The sequence below is a fragment of the Lissotriton vulgaris genome, chromosome 8, assembly GCF_964263255.1.
Source record: "Lissotriton vulgaris chromosome 8, aLisVul1.2, whole genome shotgun sequence".
NCBI lineage: Eukaryota > Metazoa > Chordata > Amphibia > Caudata > Salamandridae > Lissotriton > Lissotriton vulgaris.
This window is the reverse complement of record NC_141696.1, coordinates 36,143,435-36,170,826: the sequence shown is the minus strand read 5'-3', so window position 1 is coordinate 36,170,826 and position 27,392 is coordinate 36,143,435. Positions and strand designations below refer to the sequence as shown.

The 27,392-nt window shown below is 41.0% G+C and overlaps 1 protein-coding gene across 1 annotated transcript in view; it reads right to left on the bottom strand.

The window, feature by feature from the left end:
- Positions 1-582: 582 nt before the first annotated feature.
- The window catches only part of LOC147693330 (extracellular calcium-sensing receptor-like), a 52,400-nt gene continuing 25,590 nt past the window's right edge, over positions 583-27,392 (bottom strand). Inside the window, exons 3-4 of the mRNA XM_086935934.1 lie at positions 7,944-8,067; positions 583-1,505 (exon numbers count right to left, since the gene is read on the bottom strand). Of these exons, the coding sequence (XP_086792060.1) occupies positions 583-1,505; positions 7,944-8,067 (1,047 nt within the window). The remainder of the gene's footprint in view (positions 1,506-7,943; positions 8,068-27,392) is intronic.

Below are 27,392 nucleotides of genomic sequence, written 5' to 3'. Positions count from 1 at the left end.
TGCATGGCTCTGAGCAGCTTAAAAAATTTGGAGTAATGCAACGCAGCACAAATTGCTGTGTTGTGTTACTCTGCTCTGGGAAGGCATTGCATGGGTGTTCCCATGCAACTCCCATGGATTTTGACGCATTCTCCAGATTTATAGGAAGCCATCAAAATCTTACACCTCCCAAGAGGAATATCCCTCCCAGGAGTGGTTTTGTGTAGGAATGTGTCTCTTCCTGCTAAAACAAATTCTGCATGCAACGCCCGCATTGGCACTAGGCAATTTTATGTTTTATGTTTTTATTGTTTTTGTCAACCACCTACACAGCTAAATGACACGATTTGGGTGCAATGCATTGGAGGAATGGTAGTTGAAATACATGATTTTGAAATAGTGAGCAGCAAACAAAGGGATTCTTATTCAGTTTTTTTTTCTCTTGAGAGATGTTAATTCCATTACTTCTACAGTCCTTTGGACCTACACACCTGCGTGTTTCTATAATAGCCAAAATTAACATTTAACATTTGTCAGCAAAGAGGAAAACATAATGCACGTCCCTGCATATCCCACTGAAGGAATAGCATAAAACAATGTTATTCATTCAACACTTCTATTGTCAAAATGTGCTTTCCTCACAAGGATCAGCCTTGTATTCATGTCTGGTCTCAACAGAATAATATAACACTTGGGAAAGAATATACATCCGAGCAGTGCAGCACTGGAGCACAGGATGGCAAACACCTCCACCGCCACCATGTACTTCCCCCGTGTGCTCATATACGCCGGGATGAAGGAGATCCACACACTGACAAACACCAGCATACTGAAGGTGATCAGCTTGGCCTCGTTGAAGCTCCCAGGCAGATTCCTCGCGAGAAAGGCCACTATAAAGCTGACTGTGGACAGGAGGCCCAGGTATCCCAGCATGCAGTAGAAGAAGATGGTGTCTCCTTCATTACATTCAAAGATTATTTTCTCTTTATAAGACTTCATGTTAAGTTCTGGAAATGGAGGAGACTTTAGCATCCAGACTGCACAGATAAAGACTTGCACCAGAGAACAGAAGAAGATTATACAGCTCGGGGTCTTTGTCCCCAGCCACTTCCTGGCAGAGCTGTTGGGATGAGATGCCTTGAAGGCAATAACAACAATTACAGTTTTGGCCAAAACAGAGGAGACACTGATAGAAAAAATGACCCCAAAGACAGTCTGTCGGAGCATGCAGGTGATACTTATAGGGCGGCCAATGAAGATGAGGGAGCAGAGGAAGCAGAGCATGAGTGAGACAAGGAGCAGGTAACTGAGCCCACGGTTGTTGGCTTTAACAATAGGAGTGTCTTGATACCTTATGAAGATACTCAGGATAGAAGCAGTGATGATAACCATAAAGGTAGTAGAGATGGCAAGTATTACACCCAGCGGCTCTTCATAGGAGAGAAATTCAATAGACTTTTCAATGCATTGGGTGTGTCTTGCATTGGGCCATTCACTGTCAGGACATTTTAGGCACTGTACTGCATCTGACAAGAGAATAGGAGATTATTTTTAATTTTCATTGTAGGTCTTGTTAGCATATTTAAAGATTCTACAGATTGAAAAGAAACATATTGGATTGCAGAAGCCTTAAGACAAGATTGGCAAAATGTTTTCCTGTGTGTAAGACTGACATACACATGGGGAAAGTGAAAACTCTGCACATAAAATCTAATCCTAATTCACAAAGGCTGGACTGGTCAGAGTTGGTTTGTGCAAAGGTGCCAACTATCACAGCTGTTCACAAAGGTAAGTTACACTTGTGAGTTATTTGCATGTGTAATTATGGGTCATATTAGCTAGGAGTAGAAATATTTATCGCAAAACACGCTTAGCGCGTTCATTTTTATCGCTGCCTATCGCTGGATGTTAGTGGAGAAAACATGCTATTAGCAACTTTTTTCTCCATTGTGCTAAAATATCCAGCGATAGCGGCGAAATGTGTGAATATCACTGGAAATCCAGCAATATTCACACATTAATGCCAATGGGGGCATAACCTGACAATCCATTTCCCATTGGATAAACAGATAAGTCATGTTTTTACCAGGCGTTAGATCATAGCTGTTATTTTTATTGCTTCGCCTGCCTTGCTAATAGGCAATAGCTGTGTTAGCGACTGCTTTCAGTTGCTAACAGTTTGGGTATGCCCACTTTGCATGTCATTAGCGATAAATATCGCTGACATGCAAAGCGGGCCCCAAACCGGTTGCTATCGCCTCAAAGCTGTCGCTAACTGCTGTTAGCGACAGCTTACTGATAGGGCGATAAAAATATCACCGCTTTAGCAGCAAAAAGTGCCACCTAAGCGGCAATATGGCCCTTGCTAATATGCCCCTATATTCTTACACTTTTGAGTACCTTTACTACTTTTGGCTATTCACAAAATCCAAGCAGAAAGTTACTCAAAAATCCAACTCAATGAATGTAAGTTACTACCAAAAAACAACAGTTCTAAGACTAGCACTACACATGACCAACCCCTGGTTCTGCAAAACTCACATTCAAAAAATGGTTGAGGTTATGTCTTAAATATAAACCACATTGAAAATAATGTTAATATAAATCAAATTATTTATTATAAATAAATTGAATTTAATGTAAAGTACATTTTTTTGAGTTAATTAGAAAATGATTTTATATTCTTTTTTGCATTCTTATTTTAATACAGCAATGCATCTTATTAAAATATAATAAAATTACTTTGTATTAGTTTCATACAACAATTTTAATAATTATTAATGCATAATAAAAAATTTAATTTTTAAAAATGCATTGGGACTTTATTTGTAGTGGGATGCTTGGGAATGAGATGAGATCACATGAACAGTAGCTTTCCATGTGAAGGAAAACAAAACATTTTAGTGAAATTTTCCAAATTCCATAACACTTAGCATGTAGGTGCTATGCCATGCAAATAATACACACATGTTCCACATAAATATAATAGGAGAAATAGGCCTATGCCAGAAACCTTACTAAAACTATACATTTCAATCACGTGCTACAGAATTATGTGAATCAGGTAAAAGTATATTTATTGTGTATAAGCATCCATTTCAGTATATAGAGAATTACGATCCTTGCGAAAATTGGGCCCTCAGGTTGTAGCATTGGAATACATATCCTATACAGCTTTATGTTAGATTCTATATGTGTTTGGGCTCCAGAACTGAATCCGGGGCCATTGAGGGTCTGAGGGTGGGGGTTTGATATGTGGACGTTCATGCTTTTCGAACGTGTCTGGGGCTGCAATAAAAGCTAGTCACACTACAACCCTGGTAGTGTGTGTAAAGTATTTATTAATCCCATCCTTGGTGACAAGGATGGGATTAACAGTATCAGCCCTAAATGTGTAATCACAAGCTGAAGTGTATTGACACTGCACATTATCAGCTATGAGCTCAGCTGAGAAAGTGCAGTTAAGTGCAGTAAAACATGAATCTTGGGTGAAATCTACTCGTCGGTTGAGAATGGGCATGTTTGCCAATGGCTGGAGATTGTGAAGTTGTATTTGGATTTATCCGTTACCTCTAATGGCCATCAAAATCCTGACACTGCTTAAGCTCCTGTCTGCATTCCAAGCTTGTGCTTCTCTCTGCGTTCCAACGCAGATCATTTTACATATCAGTGACGTCATTACGCAATGTATGTGCAGGAGCGCAATATACACCAGTCACGGGCAGTGATGTCAGTACGTAAGAGATTAGGAATTTGTTTGCAGTGAAATATATATTTATTTCATTATAACCTGCCCAACAGCAGGAAGCCTGCCATTTGTATGGTGGAATAATATATATTTTTTTGCATTATATACAGCTCAACAGTGTGAGGTTTGTATGATACTTATTGGCAGTGTTAGGCCCATCAGCAGGCACATATACTCATTTGCATGGCGGGACAAACGTATCTCCAAAAACACAAATTGGAACTGTATAGTTACTCAATTTTAACAGTATACGTATGACTTGAATGTTTTAAATTTGTGGAGCCAACAAGCATTATTACCGGTGAAGGATGAACCTACAAAACAATGGCAAGAGTGAAAGGAGTACTTTTGCATTTATACGGCAACATTCGATGAAGATGATTTTATTCTTGAAACAACTGCTGGGCTCTCTATGTCCTGATGGTTTAAAAACATGCAATCAAATTGAGAAAAAAACAAGACATGTGTATGGATGTATTTTTTCCATGCAATAGAAGACCTTGATATTTTCACCAGTAGTTTGTGTTGCTGTGGATGGTTATACATTTTTTCAAAGAAAACAAGGGAAATGTGAGTGTGGATGAGTATGTTTGCCCATCTCATGCTCTTGCTATGACTTGCTGATTTAGCACATTGCACGATGAATCAATAGGTGACCAGATTATTATGCATGCTAGCAATCCTGATATACAAGACCAACTGTAGGTTAATGGTGAACCGCCACTGAAGGAGGGGGTGGCTCTAGTTAGAAAAGCAGAACGTACGGCATGGTGTGCGAAAGCTGTAGTTGATGAGATGCAGGAAGCCAACTTAGTCAATAAAGTCTCAGCTTCTAAGAGTAGGAGGTGTAAAAACAATGACACATGAGTATAGGGAAGTAAACCCACAGATATGCTGGAGAGTAAACAAGTAGCCACAGGTCCTAGATGGTGTGGCCGTTTGGATCACTTCGCGCTCTACAAGAAATGCCCTGCAACAATCCAAAAGTGTTCTGTTTGTGGCATATTAGGTCACTTTGCTAAGGTATGCAAAAAAATAAAATAAACCAAATGTGAAATGCATTCAGAAGGATGAAAATTCAGATTCTCATAAGCAATAAAATACAGATGTGAACTATGTTTTCTATATCTGGAATGATTTTCTGGCTGTCAACCAAATCAGTAGATGGAAGCCCAGTTGTGAATTAAGAGTCGGTGATGTGATGGTGAATGTAGTAGCGGATTTGAGCTCACCATTTACCATAGCAAGGGAGGATGTATGGAAGGACTTGTTTATGGAAAAGAAGGGTATGCATCTGGAGAAAGCTGATGCTGTTGTACAGAGCTACACTGGAGATAATATTGAATTTATCAGCCCTAGGTAACTGGATTTTTAATTTAAGAGGAGAAAGTGAATTGTAATTTGTATCTATCAAAGAAGGGATCATTTTATTTAGGATGGGCAAACCAAGGTGAGCTGGAAATATTTGTAAATTCTAATTGTCTGGAGCCCATTTGTACAGTGAAGGAATATAATGGTCCCGGACAGAAATGACTAGAAATGTTCCCTGAGGTGTCTATGGGGAAAGTGGGATTGCTTAATTAGTTTATCCATAAAATTGAACTGAAATCATCTGCTAAACCCTATATGCATAAAGTTAGATACATTCTGATATCCATTAAAGAGGAAGTTTCACAAGAATTATGTAAATTAGTAAATGATGATTGAACAGGTGGAGTCTGCACAGTGGGTTTTTCCTTTGGTGGGGGTATGGCACCCCAATGGGAAAGTGAGGTTAGGTGTTGAATGATGAGTATCCTCTTCTCAGGATTAATGAAATGTTTTCTGCCACCAATGATGTATGTTGGTTTTTCTACTCAATATTTATAATCGCCATACCACCAGATACCATCATACCTTGATAGTAGGAGTCTAACAACATTCATTACACCATTTGGGTGTTTTCATTTCACATAAGTACCATTCGGCCTAGCTTCTACCAAATCAATGTTTAAAAGACTCAGAAGTAACATTTTCAGTAGAATGTCTAGAGTAATATTGTTCCATAATGACATCCTTGTGATGGGTAAAACTAGAAGTGAATATGATGATAAGTTGAGACAGGTGTTGGAAATACTTAAGCACAAGGGGTTAGCAGTTGAATTCAGCAATGGCAAATTTGCCCAAGAGGAAGTCACATATCATGGTCACATCTTTATTATGAGGGGTATTAAACGCAAGTGGGAGTTTGTGAATGCTATTCAGAATGCCTCAGCCCCAATAGCGAGGGATGACTTATGAGCCTTTTGTGAGAAATGTTTCAGAAAAAACATGTCTTTGGTCAATTGTTTAAAATCAGAACTACATTTGATTCGTCAAAGGATTGTCGAACTGTTTTTACAAATTTCAAGAATGAAATCAGCAATGCACCATTTATTAAAGGGGTTGATCCTGAAAACATTACCATAATAGATGAAAGCAACAAAGGCTTGGTGTCAGTTCTATCTCTGAGTGATGAATATTGCAAATAATGGGTGGTAGCATATGATTCACATGAATTATTTCCAGCCGAAGAAAAGTATTCAGTAATTGAATGAGACTTTAGCATGTGTATGGGATTAAGATAATTTCCCCCAATTTGGGTGTGGATTTCCCACACAATTAAGATAGGATCCCAAACTTGTGACCACAGTTTTAATGACAGTGTGTTTACAAAATGATTCACCTAGATTTTCATTAATGTCAGTGAAATTGTTAGATTTTAAATATGAAGTACATTATTAACCTGGAGTAAAACACAGAGTTGTGGATTTCCTCAGTAGGATACTATTACGTGAGAATAATGAAGTGCTGTTCGATGAAGGAAGTGTGGCTGGATTATTTGATGAAGGAAAAATGTGTATTGAGATGAGTGAATGGAAGGAATGTGTGAACAAGGATGTGTCTATAAACACTTTTTAGAAATTTATGAACAAACATTGGCCAGGGAAAAGACTTGGACAAAAATTAAAACCTTTGCTGGGAAATGAGAAACATGTTAAATGAAGAAAATTATATGTTGTTCAGATGTGGATTTGTGTCATGAGGGACATTTGGGTATATTAAAAACCAAACAAAGTGTAAATAATTTATATTGGTGGCCAGGTGAGGATTAGAAGATAGAGATTAAAATACGAGAATGCGTAGATTGAAATAATTTAGTTAAGTGTCAAAAAACATTTAGACCTGCATTGTCAGCAATTGCTTCTCCTAATATGGCTTCAGAAAGAATCAGGATTAATATTGTGAGGACAGAGAAATAGTAGATCATTTTTCAAAATGGCCTAAGGTAGAGATTGTGAGAAAGACTGATTGTGAGAATTTTGTAAAATTTCTTGACAGAATATTAATGAGGGAAGGTTTATACAAGCGAATTGATTCTGACAACAAATAACAGTTTGTGTCGGAGATGTTGGCAAATGTTTTGAAAAGAAATGGCATTGTGCATAAAACTACTTAGTTCTGAACAACAGAGATTTTAAAATTAATTTGGGGATGTAGAATCACTCCGAGTATTGTAACAGAAAAAAAGTCTTTGCTGAAGATAGCTACTTTTGTCTTGTCTGTGTTGAGCTTGAGGCAGTTGGCTTTCATTCATCAGGTAACTTTGTTCATGCAGGTGAAGAAATTGACCTGGATTTTTGGCGTCTTGTCAGGGAGAGCATGAGCTTGGTGTCACCAGAACAGGATATCATGTTGATTGTGTTTGCGTGGATGATGCTTATGAGTAGAATCATGTAGGAATTGAGTCAGACTCAGTAAAGACCCTTAGAGAAGAGTTTGACTACATCCAAGATGAAGGGGGGCAGGCTGATGGACTGGGAGCTGCCTGTCAGGAAGGAGTAAATATATCATAGTGTGGGACACTGGATGCTGGCTTCATGTAGACATTGGCTAAGGATGGGGTGGGAGACAGTGTCAAAGGCTGCATAAGGATATAGCACAAGGGCTGCAGTGTCACCTCTGTCCAAAGTCATCCAGATGTTGTCCTTGGCAGATATGATTGCGGTCTCTGTACTGTGGTTGGTCTCTGTATTGTGGTGGGTGGCTAGGTATTTACTATCTTTCCATGACTTTTGCCGGGTAGGGTAGCACAGAGGGCATTTAATACTCCTATTTCTATGTGTTATGCTTGAGTTGTAAAACACTAGTAAAAGCAATGAAAGAAATAGAGGGAAAATGTGAAATAGCAACCCACCTGTACCAATGCTGATTTCCCCTTGAGAACAGGGGATGCAGTCGAAGCAGCACACAGGCTCCCCCTCTCTGGCAGCTTTTCTGTACCCAGGTGGGCAGCTCTCACTGCAGATGGAGCTTGGGACCTACAACAGAAAGGAGAGGCTTATGAAGAACGAAGAGCAAAGATATATATAAAAAGCTATTTCAAAGAAAGTTGAGGTCCTGTGGTCAACACCGAGTAAATACTTCATCACAATGCGCTCCACTGATCGCACAGCTGGAGACTCCAATGGCAATGAAAATGCTTCCTCTCTCTATGATAGGTGGGCACAAGATGAAAAAGATCAAGAGAAAGTAGAGAAGAGAGGGCATGGCTTTGATGGCAAGAAGAATGGCAGTGGGTTGACGTTATTCTGAGCCGTGCCTCAGTAGCTTTGTTTCAGGTTCTCTCCGACTGCCTGTCTGATGCCCAGCCACTGTAGAAGAATTCTTTTTAAGATCTAGGAACCATAAGGCATGACTCCTTGTGTATCCTGCTGGCCTGTTTATGGTGCATTTCTTTTATAAGTCATGCGTGCCTCACCTCAGTATTGCGGCGTCCATTTTCTTCTTTTCAAGACCTGATATTGCCTCGAACAGGCCCTGTGATTGAGTTTCTCTTGTTTCTAATAAGGCATTTCTGCATTTTCTCACCAGCATGGTCTTCATATTTCAACACAGAGGTTTGGTTTTATCACAACACTGCTCCCGCCTATTACTGCCTAGCTGCTAATTTTGACTGATATTTCAGGCTACACTATTTCAGCCTTACCACACCCATTGCTGACCTCAGATCATTAAATATTTGTGACTGAATATTCTGAATTCTTTCAAAATGCATAGGACTTAAATATTTGTGGTGGTGGGACTATATTTACATCTCCTCTTTGATATTGCTCCTTCATATATGAGGATACTGAGGAAGCATTAACTCTATCATAATTTACACATTGCTCATCATTTTGACTGTACAGCGAAACAAATAATGAAATCAATGGCAAATTATTCATCATCTGCAAACATACCTACCATTGTTCCTGAGCTTCATTCTCCTGCCCTCAACTGATAAATTGTCTTTCTCCATATCTATGGATATTTTTTAGAGGAAATATGGGCCCTACAACACTTTACAGAGAAAACTAATGTGAGGATACAGAATTTAGATACAAAGTTGTCTTTCATCGAATCTCAAATTGTGGAAGCTGAGCAAAGAATTAGTGATCTTAAGAATGAAACTTTTAAGATACTTGGCATGCAAAGTGAGAATAACTTACTTAACCAGCATGCCAAAGACCATGAAAACAGAAATAGGTTCAATAATCTTCACATTTATGGTTTACCTTCAAATGACGAGGGCAAAGATTGAGTTTTCTTCTTCACCACTTTCTTTGCATAGATTTCTAATCTTTCAACGTTGTCCAAACTCAACATCCAACAAGCTCATAGACTTGGTTATACATTTCTACTTCACAGTTAGACCTGGCATCCTTGGCATGGTTTCCCCTGTCTTTTTGCCTCAGCTTCCTGTATTTTTGACTCTATACTAGACTTCTTTTATGCTGGTTTTTGTACTCCGGGCTCTTTACCACTGCTGATCAGTGTAAAAGTGCAGATGCGCCCTGTGTAAACTGGAATTATGATTGGTTAAGCATGGTTGGCATATCTGATTTACTAGTAAATTCCTAGTACAGTGCACTGTGTGTGCCCAGGGCCTGTAAATCAAATGCTACTAGTGGGCCTGCAGCACTGATTGTGCCACCCACATGAGAAGCCATGCAAACTGCAGTGTATGTGTATGCAGTTTTAAACTGCCATTTTGACCTGGCAAGTGCCCCCATATGCCAGGCTCAAACGTTCCCTTTTATTCCAAGTAAGGCACTCCTATGTTAGGCCCAAGGTATCCCCATGGGCAGGGTGCAGTGTATGCAAAAGGTAAGACATGTACTGGTATGTTTTACATGTCCTGATAGTGAAATACTGGCAATCTTGTTTTTCACTATTGCAAGGACTATCTCTCCCTTAGGTTATCATTGGAGCTACCTTGTAACATCTTAAAAGTGTAACTTTCAATTGGAAAAAGATAAAGATTTGGAGTGTGTTTGGCTCCCAGAACTCAGAAGTTAAAAATAAATCTTTTAGTGAAGTTGGTTTTTAAATTGTTTATTTGAAAATGCCACTTGCTTTAACTATTCTGTGTAGGCCTGGGTGGTAAATTCCGTTCTGCTCGCGGAATTTGGGTAATATTGTGCGAAATTGCCCAAAATTCTGCGTTCTGCAATTTTGCGAAATCTTTTGCTTGTTTGCGTTCTCAAAATGCGTGTTCATAGATATTTACCCTGAGCACGCAAACAGCGATTGCAAACAGTAAAAAAGCATCGCGAACAAGCAATTCCGTGCGTTTGCGGAATTTCTGCGTGTTCGCTGAGATTTTTTACTGTTTCGCGGAGATTTGTGTAACGCGATTACTCAAATTCCGCCCACCCCTAATTCTGTGTCTCTGCCTGCCTGTGTAATCAACATCTGGTTTAGACTGACTGTGCTGTTTGTGCATTTGTTCTAGACAGTCACACAAAGGGAGCTCTGATGTGCCCTGCATATCATGATGGTCCATCACCAGGCTAATGGGAGGAGTTGTCACTGCCGCCTGACTAGGGCTGTGGCTTTCTACTCTCAATGCAGTCTCCACCCCTCTGTAGTGTGTCTAGAGTGAAGGCAGGGCAAGGCAGGCTCTTCTTCTTTATTTGGCAGGAAGAGTTATACAGCACAAACTAGACCTGAACGAGTCAGAGCGCTTTACTTGAGCACCAGTTACGTTACAGATGGACATAATAATTTTTGTTAGGGACGGGGAGATTTAGAGATTTGCCGAGAATCACAGGATGTTCAGCGTCCCTGCTGAGACTCAAATCCTGTTCCCCAGCTACGAGGTTGATCACCCTATCCATTAGGCCACATCCTCCATTTTGAGGACAACAAAGACTTTTCTTTTGAAATATGACTACTTCTAAAGCCAATAAGCGTATAAGTATAAGACCTGTAAGACAATATTTTAGAACACTTCTGGACAGAGGACTCTGCCAAGAAGAGGAGCTGAAGAGCTGCCAGGGAGAGTACTACCCCTTTGCTGTGTGTTGCTTTTCTGGGTTGGCCTGAAGTTGTTGCTTCAGTCTTTGGGCAGAAAAAGCACTGGACTTTGCTTTTGAGTCCTGCTTTTCGAAGGTTTTATAAGGGCTTATGTGTGCTAGGCTCCTGTTGGAAGTCTCGGGCCATCAAAGACTTCACCAGCACCTCTGAACTCCTCTGCGGGGAGTTCTGACCTGCCAAGTAGTGCCAATTCCAGTTCTGGGCCTTTGGATGTGCCTACCATGCAAAGAAGAGAAGAAAATCCATGCATTGCACCTGTTTTCCCAATGCAGCATGGCCGTGCAGGAGAAGAATCGATTCATTGCTGCAGTGGGGCAGAAGAATCCACGTTAGTGCCTGCTGTGTGGCTGAAATACCGCTGCAGCCCGAGTCCTGTGCACCCTGTTTTCAACGTCTGAGACACCGGCTCTGAATGTGCGGCTGGAGAAATCGACGCATCACCAGATCTCGGATAGTAGAATCAATGCAGCACCTGTTTTATTCAAACCTACCTTTGAACAGTAGCCCATTATTGGAGCATTGGGATTAGAACCACCTAAACGCACAAAGTGGGAAAATCCTGTAGAGTTTTGGATGTGTTGTGAATGTAATGTATATCTGTGTATGAGTGGTATGTGTGGGTTGTTTCTACCTGGGTATGAATAGGTTTTATGTGCGGAAATTTCTTTTTTGTATATATTATGAATATGTATTTTTATAAAGATGCTAAATGAATTAAATTAATGAATCAAGATTCAGCAAAAATAAATAAAAAAGTTGAAATGACTATGTTGTAAAATGTTACTGTATTTTCAGTTCACTAGCCCAGTATGAAATGTATTGTGAAGTAATAGGAAATACCATCTAGGTCAGTAGGGAGTTTATTTTTTGTAGTTCATTGTTGTTTTCCCCTCTTTTCCCTGGCCTTGTTAAAGTATTTTCTATTGAGGGGGTCCCAGTATTTGTTGCATAGCACCTGTTTCATCGCCACCGCATCGAACCCAACATGTCCAGATTTTCTATGCATTGCACCTGTGTGCCAAGTCTGCATCAACGCTGTGCTACAGTAAGCAACCGAGGCTGCATGTCTGAAGAACCGATGCATCACCTCCCCTCGGAGTAAGAATCCAATGCACCACCTCCTCTCACAATAAGAAACTGACGTATCACCTCTGCTGCATAGTACTTCCAAACTGATGCATCACCTCCCCTGGGAGAAAGGAACCAACGCATCACCTTCCCTGAGTGTAACAAACTAATGCATTGCTTTGCTTTTCGAGCACCCCACCGCCCCTGCACCTGTTTTTGCCTTTGCTTTTGACACATCCCAGATACCTTCTGCTAATAAAAGACACATCGATAGTTTTATATGGACTGAACTGTTTAAACCTTTTTAAAGTAATATCTTGATGTTTGTATGTTGGATTTTAGTCATTTTGGTATTGTTTTGATTAGATAAATATTGACTGTTTTTCTAAATTGGTGTGGTGTCATTTTATGGTGTTTTCACTTTGTTACTGTATGTGTGCGCAAATGCTTTACACATTGCCTCTGTAGTTTAGCCTGACTGCTCTGAGCCAAGCTACCATAGGGGTAGCAATGGCAAACCTAAGTGTGTACTTTACTCATACTGACTAGAGTAAGGGTTCCTGCTTGTACAGGGTGCAAACCAAATGACAACCATAAACTCAATTTCTAAGATTCACCTAAACCTATCATGTTTTGAAACACAACGATTTTCTCAATGTATCACAAGCTACAAAAACAAATCTTGTAATATGGTTATAATTTATTTTTTACACAAGATGTTGTCAAGTCTACTGCTGAAAATAGAAAAAATTATTTTCTCTCCAACCAGCTCTGAGGAATACGGTAGCTCATTTTGGTTTGCTTCATCCACGAGCTTTCAAATTCACTTATAAGTATTTGACTTACTATGTCTTCTTTTATTTAACATGCAATTTGTTATCAGTTTTACATATGCTGATGTTTTTGAGAGGTATTATGTCATATTGTTAATCCACTTTTATTTTCACACATTTAATCATTCTTCTCATTAGAGTTTGTTTATTATCCTCTTGTTAATACCCTGTTGTTCATGGTTGCGTGACATGATCAGCTACTCAAGTCGGTCCTCATAATGTGCTGTAACCATCCCCTACCGTTGTTTACCATTAAAAACAAGCATTCCTCTCAATCCCCATGCATATGACTTGTACTGTCTTCTAATTCATACTTTCATGGTCCTTTTTTTTCTTTTTTTACTAAGCCCTATCCCTATTCCTCCCCTTCCTTTCCCTTGTTTTTAGTTTCCTTTTGCAACAACCTTTGAATATCTATGTACTTATTATGGATAAGTAATCTATTTTAACCTGTTTCCAATTGTATAATTCAGACTTATTATTTGGAATTTGAGAGGTTTGGATGATCCTATTAAACAACAAAGAATTTTCTCTCAATTGGTGAGAAATGTGTGCTATTATTATTTTGATAAGCATAAAGATGTTTCTGTTCTTTTAGAAGACACTGATAATGAGTTTCTGAGCCTTCTATTACTGGGTCTGTAAGTGGGTGTATGAGTGGCCGCATGGGTGTGCAAGTGGCTTTAAGGGTATGTGAGTTAGTATTTGAATAGTTTTCTGGGTGAGTGAGAGTGCATGAGTGGCTTTATGGTCTTGTGAGTGGGTGTGTAAGTCATTTGGTGGGTGTGTGGCTGGGTGTATGAGTGGCTATATGGGTCTGTGAGTGAGTGTGTTAGTGTGAGTGAATGTGAGAGTGGCTGAATGGGTGTGTGAGAGGGTGTCTGAGTGTGTGTGTGGGTGTGCCAGTAGCTGTGGGAGTAATTGGCCAGAAATAAACCTCATCTGCCTCTTTAACTAACAAAAGTACACAGTTTTGCACAAAATGTCTACCAAACCGGAGTACTTTCTACTCGTTAAATAGTAAGTGCTTCCTTGTTAGGTAATAACTAGTGCATATTCTACACTACAGCTGCATAATGCACCACAATAAAAAGTCTTCTGTGACCTTTTGTGCATGCAATTTAGGTAATGTGATTGTTCCTTGAGCCTCTTGATCCACAAATCTGTGATAACATGAATCTACGTTTAGAGAAGAGGACAAGACTACACAGAGGGTAATCTCCACCAAACAAGGTTACTTCCTCCTAACTCTTTGAGGTAAGTTCTTTATTTGGTGGTGATGTCCTCAAAATTCCTCTGCATCAAGAATATGTCTACAAAATTGGTGGGAAACATGTTGCGAGGACTTTTAGTAAACATTCCATCAACGTGGGAAAAGGTGGGAAGACCTAATGGTGTTTTGCTCTTTCTGTGTGCATTGCAGAATGGGGCACAGATAGAAACAACAAAAACAAAGAGAAAATAATTTCTTCTGATTGTGCCAGTTTAACACCAGGTTTTGCCTGGTCTTATTTTTGGCACTTTCCCATATTTAAGTCACCCTTGTAAATAGGGCCAATGTCAAAAAGCAATGGGTGTTGTGGCATACTGCCCATTGCAACACCCATTGCCCGCCTCTTTCATTCTAAGTGCTGCATCAAGAGGAGCATTATTTACAGTATTCAGTCCACAGAGATCTTCATGTATTGATACCAAAGTCCATCAGTGCTTGCTTCACAAACCTCCTTAATTACTGTATTCTCGAGTGTCACTCACCAACTCGCGGTCAAGTCTTAGTTATGAGCCTACTACTCCCTTGAGGCCGAGGAGCACATCCAGAGGAGTACACAGCTAAAGTTTGAAGATCTGGTTCATTGATGACCCTTGAATAGAAACTCTTTCTGGTCTTGGAGGAGTTAATAGATTTAATCTTGTGAATTCCCAACCAAAACAGGGCTGTCGCACTTCCTTCTTTTGTCCTGAAGCAGACCCTACTTGATATATATATATATAAAGGCGGCTTGGGCTGAGCAAGATTCAAAATTGATGGCATGGAAGAGTGGTGATTTGATTTCTAATGATGAATTTAGTTTTTTGAAAAAGGAACATCCTGTGATTCCGCCATTTTACTGAATTCCAAAAATTCACAAGAATATTGAGACACCGCCTGGTAGGCCTATAATTCCAGCCATCAACAGTTCGACCGAGAACATCTCTAAATATATTAGAGCAGAACTATTTTTTATTTAACAATCAGGTATTCCAACAAATAAGGGGTGTGGCTATGGGTGCTTGCTTCTCTCCCAGCTTCGCATGTTTACACATGGGGCTGTGGGAGGAGCAGGTCCTCATGGATCAACATGAGGACACTATGTCAAACAATGTAGTGTTATACCTGAGGTATATTGATGATCTATTTATTGTTTGGAAGGGGTCTCAAAGTAGTGCTGAGACCTTTGTAGATGAATTGAACAATAACAATTTCAATCTGCAATTTACATCGGAAATTAATAAGAAATCAGTATGTTTCCTCGATGTCGAGGTGTTTGTTGACAATAACAGCTTAGCCACTAGATTGCACAGGAAAGCAACCGCGGAAATACGGTGCTACACGGGGCCAGTCAACATCCCCACCATCTTATCCGCAGCATCCCCTATGGGGAGATGCTGCGCTTGAGACGGATTTGCAGTTCTGAGTCAGATTGTGTTTGGGCCCAAGAGGCAAGCAAGTGGCGGTTTTTGGAAAGGGGTTATTCTTAGGAGACAATTGATAAAGCTATTGCTCGTACGAGAATGGTTACGAGACAACAGGCTTTAATCCCCAAGACCAATACCGTCAAATCTGAGGCCGCCACAACAGAAATTCAATCAAGAGTCATTCTAACTTACAATAAACAACATTCAGAGACCAGGAAAATCTTTTAAAGAAATTGGAATTTGGTGAGGGGGGGTCCTGTGATAGGCAGTTTGGTGGCTAACAAACCAGAACTGACTTTTAGAAAATCTCCCTCTATGGCCAATGCTTTGGTCAGTAACAGTCTTGACACCACGATTTCAGGAACTTGGATGGCTTTAAGCAAAGGCTTTAAGAAATGTTCATCATGTAATGCCTGTCATTTTGGCTGTAACAAGACCCACTATTCTAGTCCATTTAAGAGCAAACCAATAACCATCAATAAGTGACTGACTTGCAAAACTGAATATGAGGTCTACGTGCTGCAGTGTCCGTGTGGGCTAAGATATGGAGGCAGCACCACAAACTGATCCTGCAGCACATTAGAGCCATTTCAGGAAAAGACCAGGCTTACCATGTGGCGCGTCACTTCGAGCTAAAACATAATAGTGACCCTTAATATCTCCAATATTTTTTGATAGATACCATCTTACCTTTAAAACGTGGAGGAGACAGGAAAGCTAGACTGCGTCTCCTTGAGACAAGTTATATATTAGAGTTAGACAGCAAGAGCCCAGGGGGTCTTAACGCCAGTGCAGATTTATACACCTGTCTTTAAATCAAATTGACTGATTCTGAAATTCATTAACTTTGAGGGGTTGCGATTAGGCCATGAAGGCATGCCTGGAAAGCTGGTTAGGGTGTGACCATGTAACAACTAGGAGAATGCAACAATTTTTTGTTATATTTCCTAGAAAACTTTGTCTTTTCAATAACAATGTTGTATGGTTAATCACAGATCAACATATTTTCAGTACTGTAGGGTTTTATGATTTTTACGCACTTGCACAAATTAACTTATTATATGTCATCTACAGCACCCAAGGAGGGCAATGTATGAGGTTTAAAATATAAGAATTTATCAGGTGTTGCTCATAGTTTGAATTGGCCCACTGGGGCTTAATTATAAAGGAGAAAAAATTGCTTGCTTGTGTGGCATTTCAAACAATTAGCTGACATAAGTTGTTAAAAGGAAAAAATACGCGTTAACTAAATGTTTTACTTGAATGGACCCACTTTGATATATTGATATATTTATTTATTATCATGTAAATAGGCATGCATATAATGTATATATATGTATTTAATAATTTTTACAGAAGAGATATTTATACATATTTTTATATTGTGATCAAATTGATTTTTAGGCACTATGTCTTATATATCATCCATATGCCACAAAATGCATCAATTTTTTTACTCTCCATTATGAATTTGTAATGAGCAGCCTGTTCGCGCACTTTTTTGCAAATGCGTCATGGCGGATTGCTGGCTAAAGCACTGAGAAAAGCACCAGTCCCTGTCGTTTTTTCGGGAAGGAAAGAGGGTGAATGTCGAGATATATATATATTACCTACTGGCGGTCGACAGTAGGTAGTTATAGTTAGGATTGGCTACCATAGGAAATCCGCAACATTCTATTGGGAATAACTCTGGCGCCGGTTGAGGAATTTGTGTGTAATTTTCCCAAACTTTGGCCAGCTCTGCTCCGCTCCTTCCCTGAAAGTTTCGGGGGGATTCGTGAAGTGAGGGCTGAGAAAAAAGGGGGTCCCAAAACGTGTTTTCCCATGTTAATTTCCATAGGACGGTCTGACAAGTCTACAGCCCGAACCGCTGAATGGAATTACGCCAAACTTGGCAAAATTGTAGGGACTGGTACGCAGATGTGCCTTTGCGATATTTGGTGGAAATTGCTCCAGTGGTTTTTTAGAAAATTAACTTCAAAAACACATATATATCTATAGGTGCGCTCCGTGCGCTCACTGGTACACGTACCAGGGAGTGCACCCGGCGCGCCACAGGAGTGTGCAAGCGGAAAGGTGATTGGCTGTTGGTTGTCTTTCAACATTCTAAACAGTCTGGAGAGTCCACCATCTTGTGTCTCGGTAGAATCGAGACACAAGAGATGAAAAAGAAAGTGGGAAATAATTAAAAGGGGGCAGAGTAGAAACCCTTGATCCCCTAGTTTTTCTGAGGGGGGCCTAGAAGGACCATGAAGGGCAAAAAAACCATTTTTTTTTAATATTTTCGCGGGGTATGCGCTGGATGCGTTCCCGGGTACGCTCTCCGGTACGCGCACCCTGAGCGCACCACGGGGAAAAACTCTTTTTCATTTTTTTAAGAATACAGCTCTTTGATGAGAATTGGAGGTAGTTCTGAAAAGAACTTTTTTTTTTCTTCTTTTTTCTTTTTTTTGAACAAAAACAAAAACAGGGAATGGGAAACTGCTCAACGGGAGCAAAATAAAAAAATCTAAATTAGGGCTGGGGATGGCAGCGGTGGTTCTCTATAGCTTGAACCATGAGCATAACACTTTGTTCCCCATAACAAAGTAGCTGATCACATTTTAAGCATTTAATTGTTGCTTCATTAAAAGCAGGCTGAATATTAGGGATCAGCTGGTCTGGTCGCCCCCTCACTGATGATGCAGTTGCTCCTCCAGTTGAGGTAGAAGCACCGTCCCCTGGAGCCTCTTGTGCCAGAGCCCTGACACTCTCTTGGGCATAGTTCTGCGGGTGCCTCCTCTTGAAGTGCCGGATCATAGTTGAATTTCCAAAGGAATATTTTTTGGATGGGTCACCCCGTGACAGGACAGTTTGACAAATTCGACACTCCACTTTTGGAGCATTTAATTTTTTTTGGTCTGCTGGTATTGAAAACAATTTCTAGATAAAATGCTCCTTTTTTTTAGGCTGTGGAACCTCTTCATCTAAAAATCTATCTGGGTCATCACTGCTGCTGGATTCTCTGGTAGCCCTGATATTCAAACAAAGATTAAGCAGCAAAAAGACAGGTCTTGCAGTCACAAAAGTGAAAGAAGAAGTGAAGGAAATGGGTGAGGATTTCATTCTTTGTAAAAAAAAAACTGTTAGCAACCAATAAAAAGTGTTATTTTAAGGTCATATGACTTGACGCGCTTACGCTGCGCGCTCCGGAGCGCTTCCGGGGGCGCTTACGAGGCGCGAACGTAGGCGCTTCCGTTGGCGCTTGCGCGGCGCGCTTGAGTGACGATTTGCTAGCTGTACGGAAATGCAAAATCATTTTCATTTCATAAATTAAAAATACTGCTTTTTTAAGTATGGTACTCGAAAGAGCTCACCGGAGCGCGCACTGGGAGCGCTACAAGACAAAATGATACGGGTAAGCTCACCGGTGCGCGCACCCTGAGCGCACCAGGAAAATATGATAAAAAAAATATATACATTGAACAAATAATTTTTTTATAAAAAAAAAATAATAGTTATAAAAAACAGCTAAAAAAAAAGCGTAGGTTACAAAGTCGATATACAAAGGAATTAGCTTTTAAAAAAACTATGAAATTCAGTAAAAAAAAGTTTTAGGGGCTCATTAGGATTGCGGAAGGACTTGAGTCCGTCCGCGACCCCAGAGTAGGAGGGAACGTCCGCATGGGCAGCGGCGTTCCCTCCGTGCAGATTAGGATGTGACCATCAGGGTGGCGGTCACATCCTCTGTCTTTAACATTGCGGCAGGTGCAGCTTCAAGCTGCACCCGCCGCAATGTTAAAAATGCATACATTGCATTTGTATGCAGAAAGCGGCATGCACCGCGCGGTGCCTGCCGATTTCTGCATACAAATGCGGGGGGGTACCATGGGTACCCCACATGTGCACCCCCCAACCCTCCTTCACCCAGGGGGCCCGCAATGGGCCCCCGAAGTCAAAGTCCATATGCTTTTCTTTGGCAGAAAAGCCGCCGTGAAAAAGCATCTCTTTTACACTATCCTAATATGGCTGGCGGTGTCTGACAGACACCGCCAGCCATGTTACAGTTTTTCCGCCGCAGTTGTAAGTGGCGGACTGAAACCAGGACCCACCAGCCATCCTAATGTGGCGGTGGGTCTTTGGTGGGTCCGCAGAGGATTTTCCACATCCTCCGGGCCAGCGGTGGCTTCTGCCGGCCCGGAGGATGCGGAAAATCCTCCATCCTAATCAGCCCCATAGTTAGCAGTACATTTTACTCATACAAAACCATTGAAATTCCCACGTTATAGTTAGTTGGACTCACTATAACTCGCGCGCCCGCAATCCACTGCTATTGATGTCACATATTACATCATTCATGACATGGTCAGTGACATCACTGATGACATCTCAAATGACATCACTGATGACATCACTGATGACATCTCACATAACATCACTGATGACATCACTGATGACATCATCCATGTGATAATACAATACACCTCCTCACACTCTAATCTAACCTATGATACACCCAGTGTAAAATACAAACTACCATTCCTAAAACTATTGACACAGTAAAACCACTTACCACATACACACTCACTGATTTCTAGGTCTACGCACACATCCACTCATTCACCCATACAATCTTTCATACATACAGTCACTCATCAATACAAGACCAACATATGCACTCATATACCTATAGGGAGACTCACACACTGCCACTCATCCATGGAGTTACTCACACACCTAGTCAGTCATGTAAAGAATCAATCACACTCCCATTTCCACAACTATACAGTTATACACACAAAACCTTCCTTATTTAAACATAGACTAGCACATACTTACTATCTTTTACAATCACTGATACAAGTACATATTGATAGATGCAGTCACTTATGCAATCACAGGCTGTTATATATAGTCATTTATGTATGACAACTCTCACATGCACTGTGTTTTACATTTGTACTTACTTGGACATGTAGCACTGAGATATCCATTCACTCACCAACACACAAATGCACACAGTCAACCGCCCATATAGCTGTTTCCACGTGCACTCTTGAACTCATACACCTAGTGAATCAACTGCTCACACATCTATGCACAGAGTCACACACCTCCCAGCCACCCACACACACACTCAGTCTCCCATTCAAATACTTGGGCAACCAATCAATAACCCATATAGCCACTCATATAGCTACTGATCAACACATGCAGCAGCTTACACAACAACAAACATACTGATGCACAAATTCAGACATTTTAGTCACTAACCCATGCATTTAGTAAGACCCAGTTAATCACTCACTCATACAGTCAGTCACGCACCTACTAAATCCTTCATCCAGACACTTATACATCCACTCATTCTTCAATATGTAAAACATATTTAAACTTTACAGAAACACACAGTCACTGGATGATGTCATCAGTGATGTCAAATGAGATGTCATCAGTGGTGTCATCAATGATGTCATTTGAGATGTCATCAGTGATGTCATCAGTGATGTCACTGACCATGTCATGAATGGTGTAATATGTGACATCATCAGCAGTGGATTGCAGGTGCGCGAAATATAGTTAGTACAACTAACTATATAGGAGCAATTTCAATGTTTTTTTTAAATGCTAATTCCTAACTATATAAGGCCTGAAACCTATGATTTTTTTATATGAATATATATATATATATATATATATATATATATATATATATATATATATATATATATATATATATATATATATATATATATATATATATATAGACACACATATATACAGGGTTGAAATGTCGACGTACAACCATCTCATGTCCTGGCTCACTATAGCGATTATTTTAAAGAATAGGACTAGCTAAAGTGAAAGACCTGAAAAGGATGGAGAGTTTATGTTATTGTCTTGTTTATTATTTGAAAGGTCACCCCTATACACTATATGTCACTATATGTCACCACAGTCACCTATTGAATTGTCTGTGCATTTGTTATTGTGTTTTCTTTGTCAGAGAGCCCCCATTGGTATTATCCGTTTATATAAAATTATTTTACACAATTGGCTAGAAAAATAGAGCAACAAAACAAATAATTTAATAAATATATATATATATTTTAGATTAAAACTAACTGAGGTGTGGTACATTTATTAATGTCTAGTACAACATCACTATTGAAATAAACAGCTTCTGAACCAGTACCCCTTGGTGCTTACCCACTTGTAGCTTTATAACAATTAACCCAGGTTCTGAGGGATACAAGGTGACCCCATTGACCTTAAAGCACCTACTAGAATCAGCAGTGTTCTAATATTAGCAATAAAAGTTTACGTAAATAATGCCATGCTCATATTATTGGCAATTAAACATTTGTAAATAATGCCAGTTGGCCCTAGGTATATATGAATACAAAATACATAAAACATATATAAAACATATACATAAACATATGTATAAAATTATAAACTTTGTTGTAATGGTCCTAAATTCAAAGTTGGTTGGCCGCATAAGCATAGTCTCTATTTTGAAAAATATGAAATGGTCTCAGGTAGTCAACAGTTTGCACTGATTAAAATGTTAAGTTAATGGTATGTTATGCCTGAATTGACTGGATTAATTTTTTACTTTTGTATTCTAGAACAAACAACAGTTTTTATGTAAAAATCTGTAAATGAATGTGTCCTGAAGAAGGCGGGGATTTGAGTCTAAGATCCGGCGAAACGCTGTATCAACATTTTTTATACAGGGATACGTTATACTATGTATTAGGTTTTTTAAATATATAGTTTTGGACATTTTCTATAATGCGATAAGACATAGGGGCCTATTACAATGTCAGTCGGAAAGCATTCTGACCAATTCGGTCTCGGAAATGTTCTGACCGAATGGAATTCGCGGAGTCGGACCGACCGATTACGATGATTCCGAACACCGTTGGGTCGGACTCCCATTGACTTCAATGGGAGCTTGTGTTCCTGACCGACTACACAGGCTCCCATTGAAGAAAGGAGGGGGTGGGGGAAATTGGGCACCCTGTGGTGAGTACCCCATGGTGCCTGCCACACTGTGCATTGTTGCAAAGAGGGATCCCATGGGTACCGCCACAGGCCCCCAAAGTTGGATTCTGGCAGCTGATCCATGTTGTAACAACTGATTTGGAAAGGCTTTCGAATCTGACATAGTAATACGTCGGTAGGAAACCCAGTCCGTAGAACTGTACGAGTTGGCTCTGACAGACTCGGTTTCTCCGAATGCCATTCGGAACCGAGTTGGATCTGACTAGAAAATTCTGAACAGTTTTCAACCATCGTAATCAGTCGGTCAGAAGGGGTTCCAAGTCGTTTGAAAAGGGGTGTTCCGAATCAGATTCGGGCATACCAAAGCCATTCAAAGCCTTTCCAGCTGCCATCGTAATAAGGTCCATATTATGTATTAGTTGTTTTTTTTCAAATAACTGTATCTGTTTACAATTATTTGCATATGTTTACAACTTATGATATACTGTGGAGGCTGAAAAATTGTGAATTGGCTGTATGTATACTGTAAATTGCTGAATAAGGATTTTTTTTATATATTGTTGAGAGATTGATTATGAGTATGAGTTTTTTCAGATTTTAGATTTTACGGAGTTGTTTTATATTATATGTTCATCAATATGTACATTGTAGATATAATGATATGCACTTTAAATAATGTAAACCTATAGCTTTTTATAGATAAAGGATACAGTAATAATTGGTAACGAATAGTGGGAAGAAAATGTATTCAGTGCTTTCTGAGTAACTTAACGATTCGTGCATGTGGAGTGGAGCACAAAAGGGAAATTTGTTTGGTCTTTCTACCCAGTCCCTTTTGTCTGTAGAAGGGTGACTGTCTGATTTTTCCAGGGAAAAGTATGGAGCCAGCAAGGGACCTTCTCAGGGTTCAAAATTCAAATTTCTCCCCGATCTGAGATTTGCTGCCAAAAGTCTACAGCTTTACTAAAGCCTCATCCAGCGGCTATCTGATGACGTGGAGCCCTCTTTAGACAGAGCCTGCTGCCTTGCCAACTTAGGATGTTTTACTTCTATTTCAGAAACTAAGTCTGAAGAAAAGAAAGAACGCTCTTGTCTTGGAAAGTCACTACAGAAGAGATTGGGCGCCAATAAATCAACAATGCATTAACCTCCACCAAGGATTTTAGACGTGCAGTTGTAGAGAAAACACACTGTCCATCAGCCTGTAAAATGGTGTGTGCACCATTCAATACTGCTAACTTGGACAGGGCAGGACCAAATCGGCAGATCCTTCTAGTTGATTTGGCGCATTCGCATACTCAGAAACAATTAATAGGGAGAACCGTGGAAACTGCTTTCAGCCCAGGATTCAACAAGAATGAGCCCACTCGTCTTGGACAGTCACAACAGAAGAGATTGCACTCCAATTAAATAAATTTGAAATGAATTGAATTTGTAAGGTGCACAACTACCCTGAGGGGTTTCCCAGCGCCGGCCAGATAAGAGAGCTGAGAAAAACTAGCCAGAAAACTAAGGGGTCATTTAGGATGGCGGTGAATCCGCATCCTCCGGGCCGGCGGAAGCCACTGCCGGCCTGGAGGATTCGGATTCACCACTGTGGACCTCCAAAACACCACCAGCCACATTAGGATGGCGGCGGTATCAGCGGCGGACGGCAAGTCCGTCCGCCGCTGATCCGTGGGATGTTGTCCGCAATTTGGTGGTGGTGTCTACAAGACACCGCCAGTCAAATTACAAAGGGTGAAGAAACATGCTTTTCCGCCGTGGAAAAGCATGTGGACCTTTGCTTCTGGGGGCCCATTGCGGGCCCCCAGGGTGTTGGGGGGTGGGGGTGCACATGGGGGGTACCTATGCTACCCCCCTGCATATGCATGCACAAAGCGGCAGGCACCGCACGGTGCCTGCCACTTTGTGCATGCATATGCAAAGCATGTAATTTTAACCTTGCGGCAGGCGCTGCTTCAAGCAGCACCCGCCGCAAGGTTACAGATACTGGATGTGACCGCCAGGGTGGCGGTCACATCCTAATTTGCACGGAGGGACCGCCGCTGCCCCTGTGGACGGTCCCTCCACCTCGGGGTGGCCGAGGGACGCAGGTCCGTCCGCCATCCTAATGAGGCCCTAAGTATTGAAGTGCCAAATCTTGAAACATTTGTGGAATGGGCTGTAAACGGTTTCCTCACGAAGTGAGAAAGGTAGCGAGCTCAACAAGGTAGGTCCTAAATAAGAAAAGTGTCAAGAATTCCTGTCATGCGAGGGGAGGAAAACGGACTACATATCCCAGGATGCTTAGCGGTTGAGAGGTTATGTAAACAGGAGAGCTGTTACATAACTCAAGGAAAACACGCCCTTATGTAAACAGGAGAGCTGTTACATAACTCAAGGAAAACACGCCCTTATGTAAAAAGGAGAGCTGTTACATAACTCAAGGAAAACACGCCCTATAAAGGGAGGAACCGGGAGGTACAACGCTGTCGGATATTGTGTTTACACCGACGTACCTGCTTCGTGAAGAGCAGAGTTCCGGAGTGGTGCTCCAGTAAGGCAAGAACGGAGGTAGGTCGAGTCGTTACTCCCTGGGCCGTGTCTTGCCCCATCGTCACCTGTGAAGGACCCGGAAGCTCTACCGGTCAACCATTGAGCTTCGCTTTTTGACTCGGCTGAGTCAAAGCGCAGTGGCGCTTATGCTGGTTGGAGTCGTAACTCCTAGCCCGACCAGAGATACAGGGACTGCCAGCTGTAACGCACACCAGGAGGTGTTTGCCGCGTTACAGACTCGGAAGTCCACAGGATCGATCGAGCGGCTGCTCTCGGTTCAGTCTTCTTGCTTTTGATTGGGGTATCGGTGACGCATCACCAGGAGGTGACTCCGCGTCCCGGTGCAGTCTGAGGAAGAGGTTGAGCAGCTGCTCCCTTCAGGTAGAGACCCCGGCTGGGTGTTTCCCTGACTCCTCGATTCTCCCCAACACTCTTTGTGCCCCTCACAGCCTACCGATTGGCATTGTCGGCCATTTCATTTCTGCCCTCTGTTGGCATACGCCGGGATCGGCGTATATGCAGAGGACGGTTAGGACCATCCGTGCTGTGGGCTGGTAACGTACTTAGCCTGGAGGATTCCAGTGACTATAACTTTTGTTTACTCTTTGTATTATTTGTGCCTTCATTAAAATAACTAACCCTTCACAAGTGGTTGCGTCCTCATTATCGTGTCTGTTAAACGATCCTGAGACGTTCAGGGCGTTACAAAAAGGACGGGCAGCGCATGGGGGAGACATTTAATTTAGGGACAGAGAACCTCATCTGATTAGTAGATCGAAGGAGACGCGGGGGTTGGTGAAGCTAAGCTAAGCCTAATTTTATAGACAGATAGATAGATAAACAAGCTTTATTCGATTTCTATTTAAGAGAATCATAAAAGCACATAAAAATGAACCATACATGTTACATTATCATCATCTCATTATTTCACGAATCTCTCTTAAAAAACCTTACATCACTTGCTTACATCTCGTTATAATAGCTGGACTATTAGGCAGTTTAGCCATCATAGTATTATTGATTTCCTTCATTTTACAATGCTTTTCAGAAACATTAATAAAATCCATATCAAATAATAAAATATGCGGGGTTGGTAAAGCTAAGCTAACTTTTCTAGATATTTGGGGACCACTCCAGTTTTGATTTTGGACATAAAGCAGAGGGCCTTACATTTTATACGGTTCTCCACCTTCAGCCAATGAAGGCTCCGGATGAAGATTTAGGCACCTGACATAATAGTCTAGCCGCCGCATTATGCGCCACTTGAAGTCTTTGGATTATAGCTTGCTTGGAGCCCAGGTAGATATCATTGCCATAGACTAAGCTGGCAGTGACTATGAAATGGACTTCCGTTTTTTGAGCAGAGAGGGGAATCATCCATAAGATGTTTTTCAGCAAATGGCAGATAGCCTAGTGACTTGTTGCTTCACTGAAAGATGCTCGTCAATGATGAAACCCAGATTATGGACATGGTGTACCGACAAAGGCAGCGTATCCAATTCAGGGGGCAAGTGTTGAGGACCCCATAGATCATGTTCCTTTCCTAAAATCATAACTTCAGTCTTTCCAAAGTTCAGTTCGAGTGGATTGTATTGCATCCAAGATGCAACTTTACTCAGACCTGACTGTAAGGCTGAGGGGTCAGACCCCTTAGCCGAGGAAAGCAAAAAAATTATCTGAGTGTCGTCAGCATAGGAAAAGAGGGAGAGACTAGCATCTTCTACAACATCCGCGGACTGACACACATATTAAAAAGCTGAGGGCTCAGCACCGACCATTGAGAAACCCCTTAAGGGGACGAACAGGAGTTGGAATTCGCTGACGCAGAAACAACCTGAAAGGTTTGGTCAGCTAAAAAAGATGCAATCCACTGCAAAGCTAATCCAGCTAGGCCCACTGCCTGCAAGCATCTCAACAAGACAGAATTATATACTGTGTAAAAAGTGGCGCAGAGGTCCAATAATATAAGGGCCACGGTTCCACCCTCATCTAACCTGTGTAGTATCATTTCAGTCCCTCCAAGAAGAGTAGTTTTTGTGGAGAAACCCGCTCTAAAACCTGATTGAGAGGGGTGAAGGGTGTTGTGGGATTTCACAAATGCAGTCAATTGGTCATTTAAATGCTTTTCCAGAATTTTGGAAAAGGCCAGGAGCAGTGAAATGGGGCGGTAGTTAGATGGC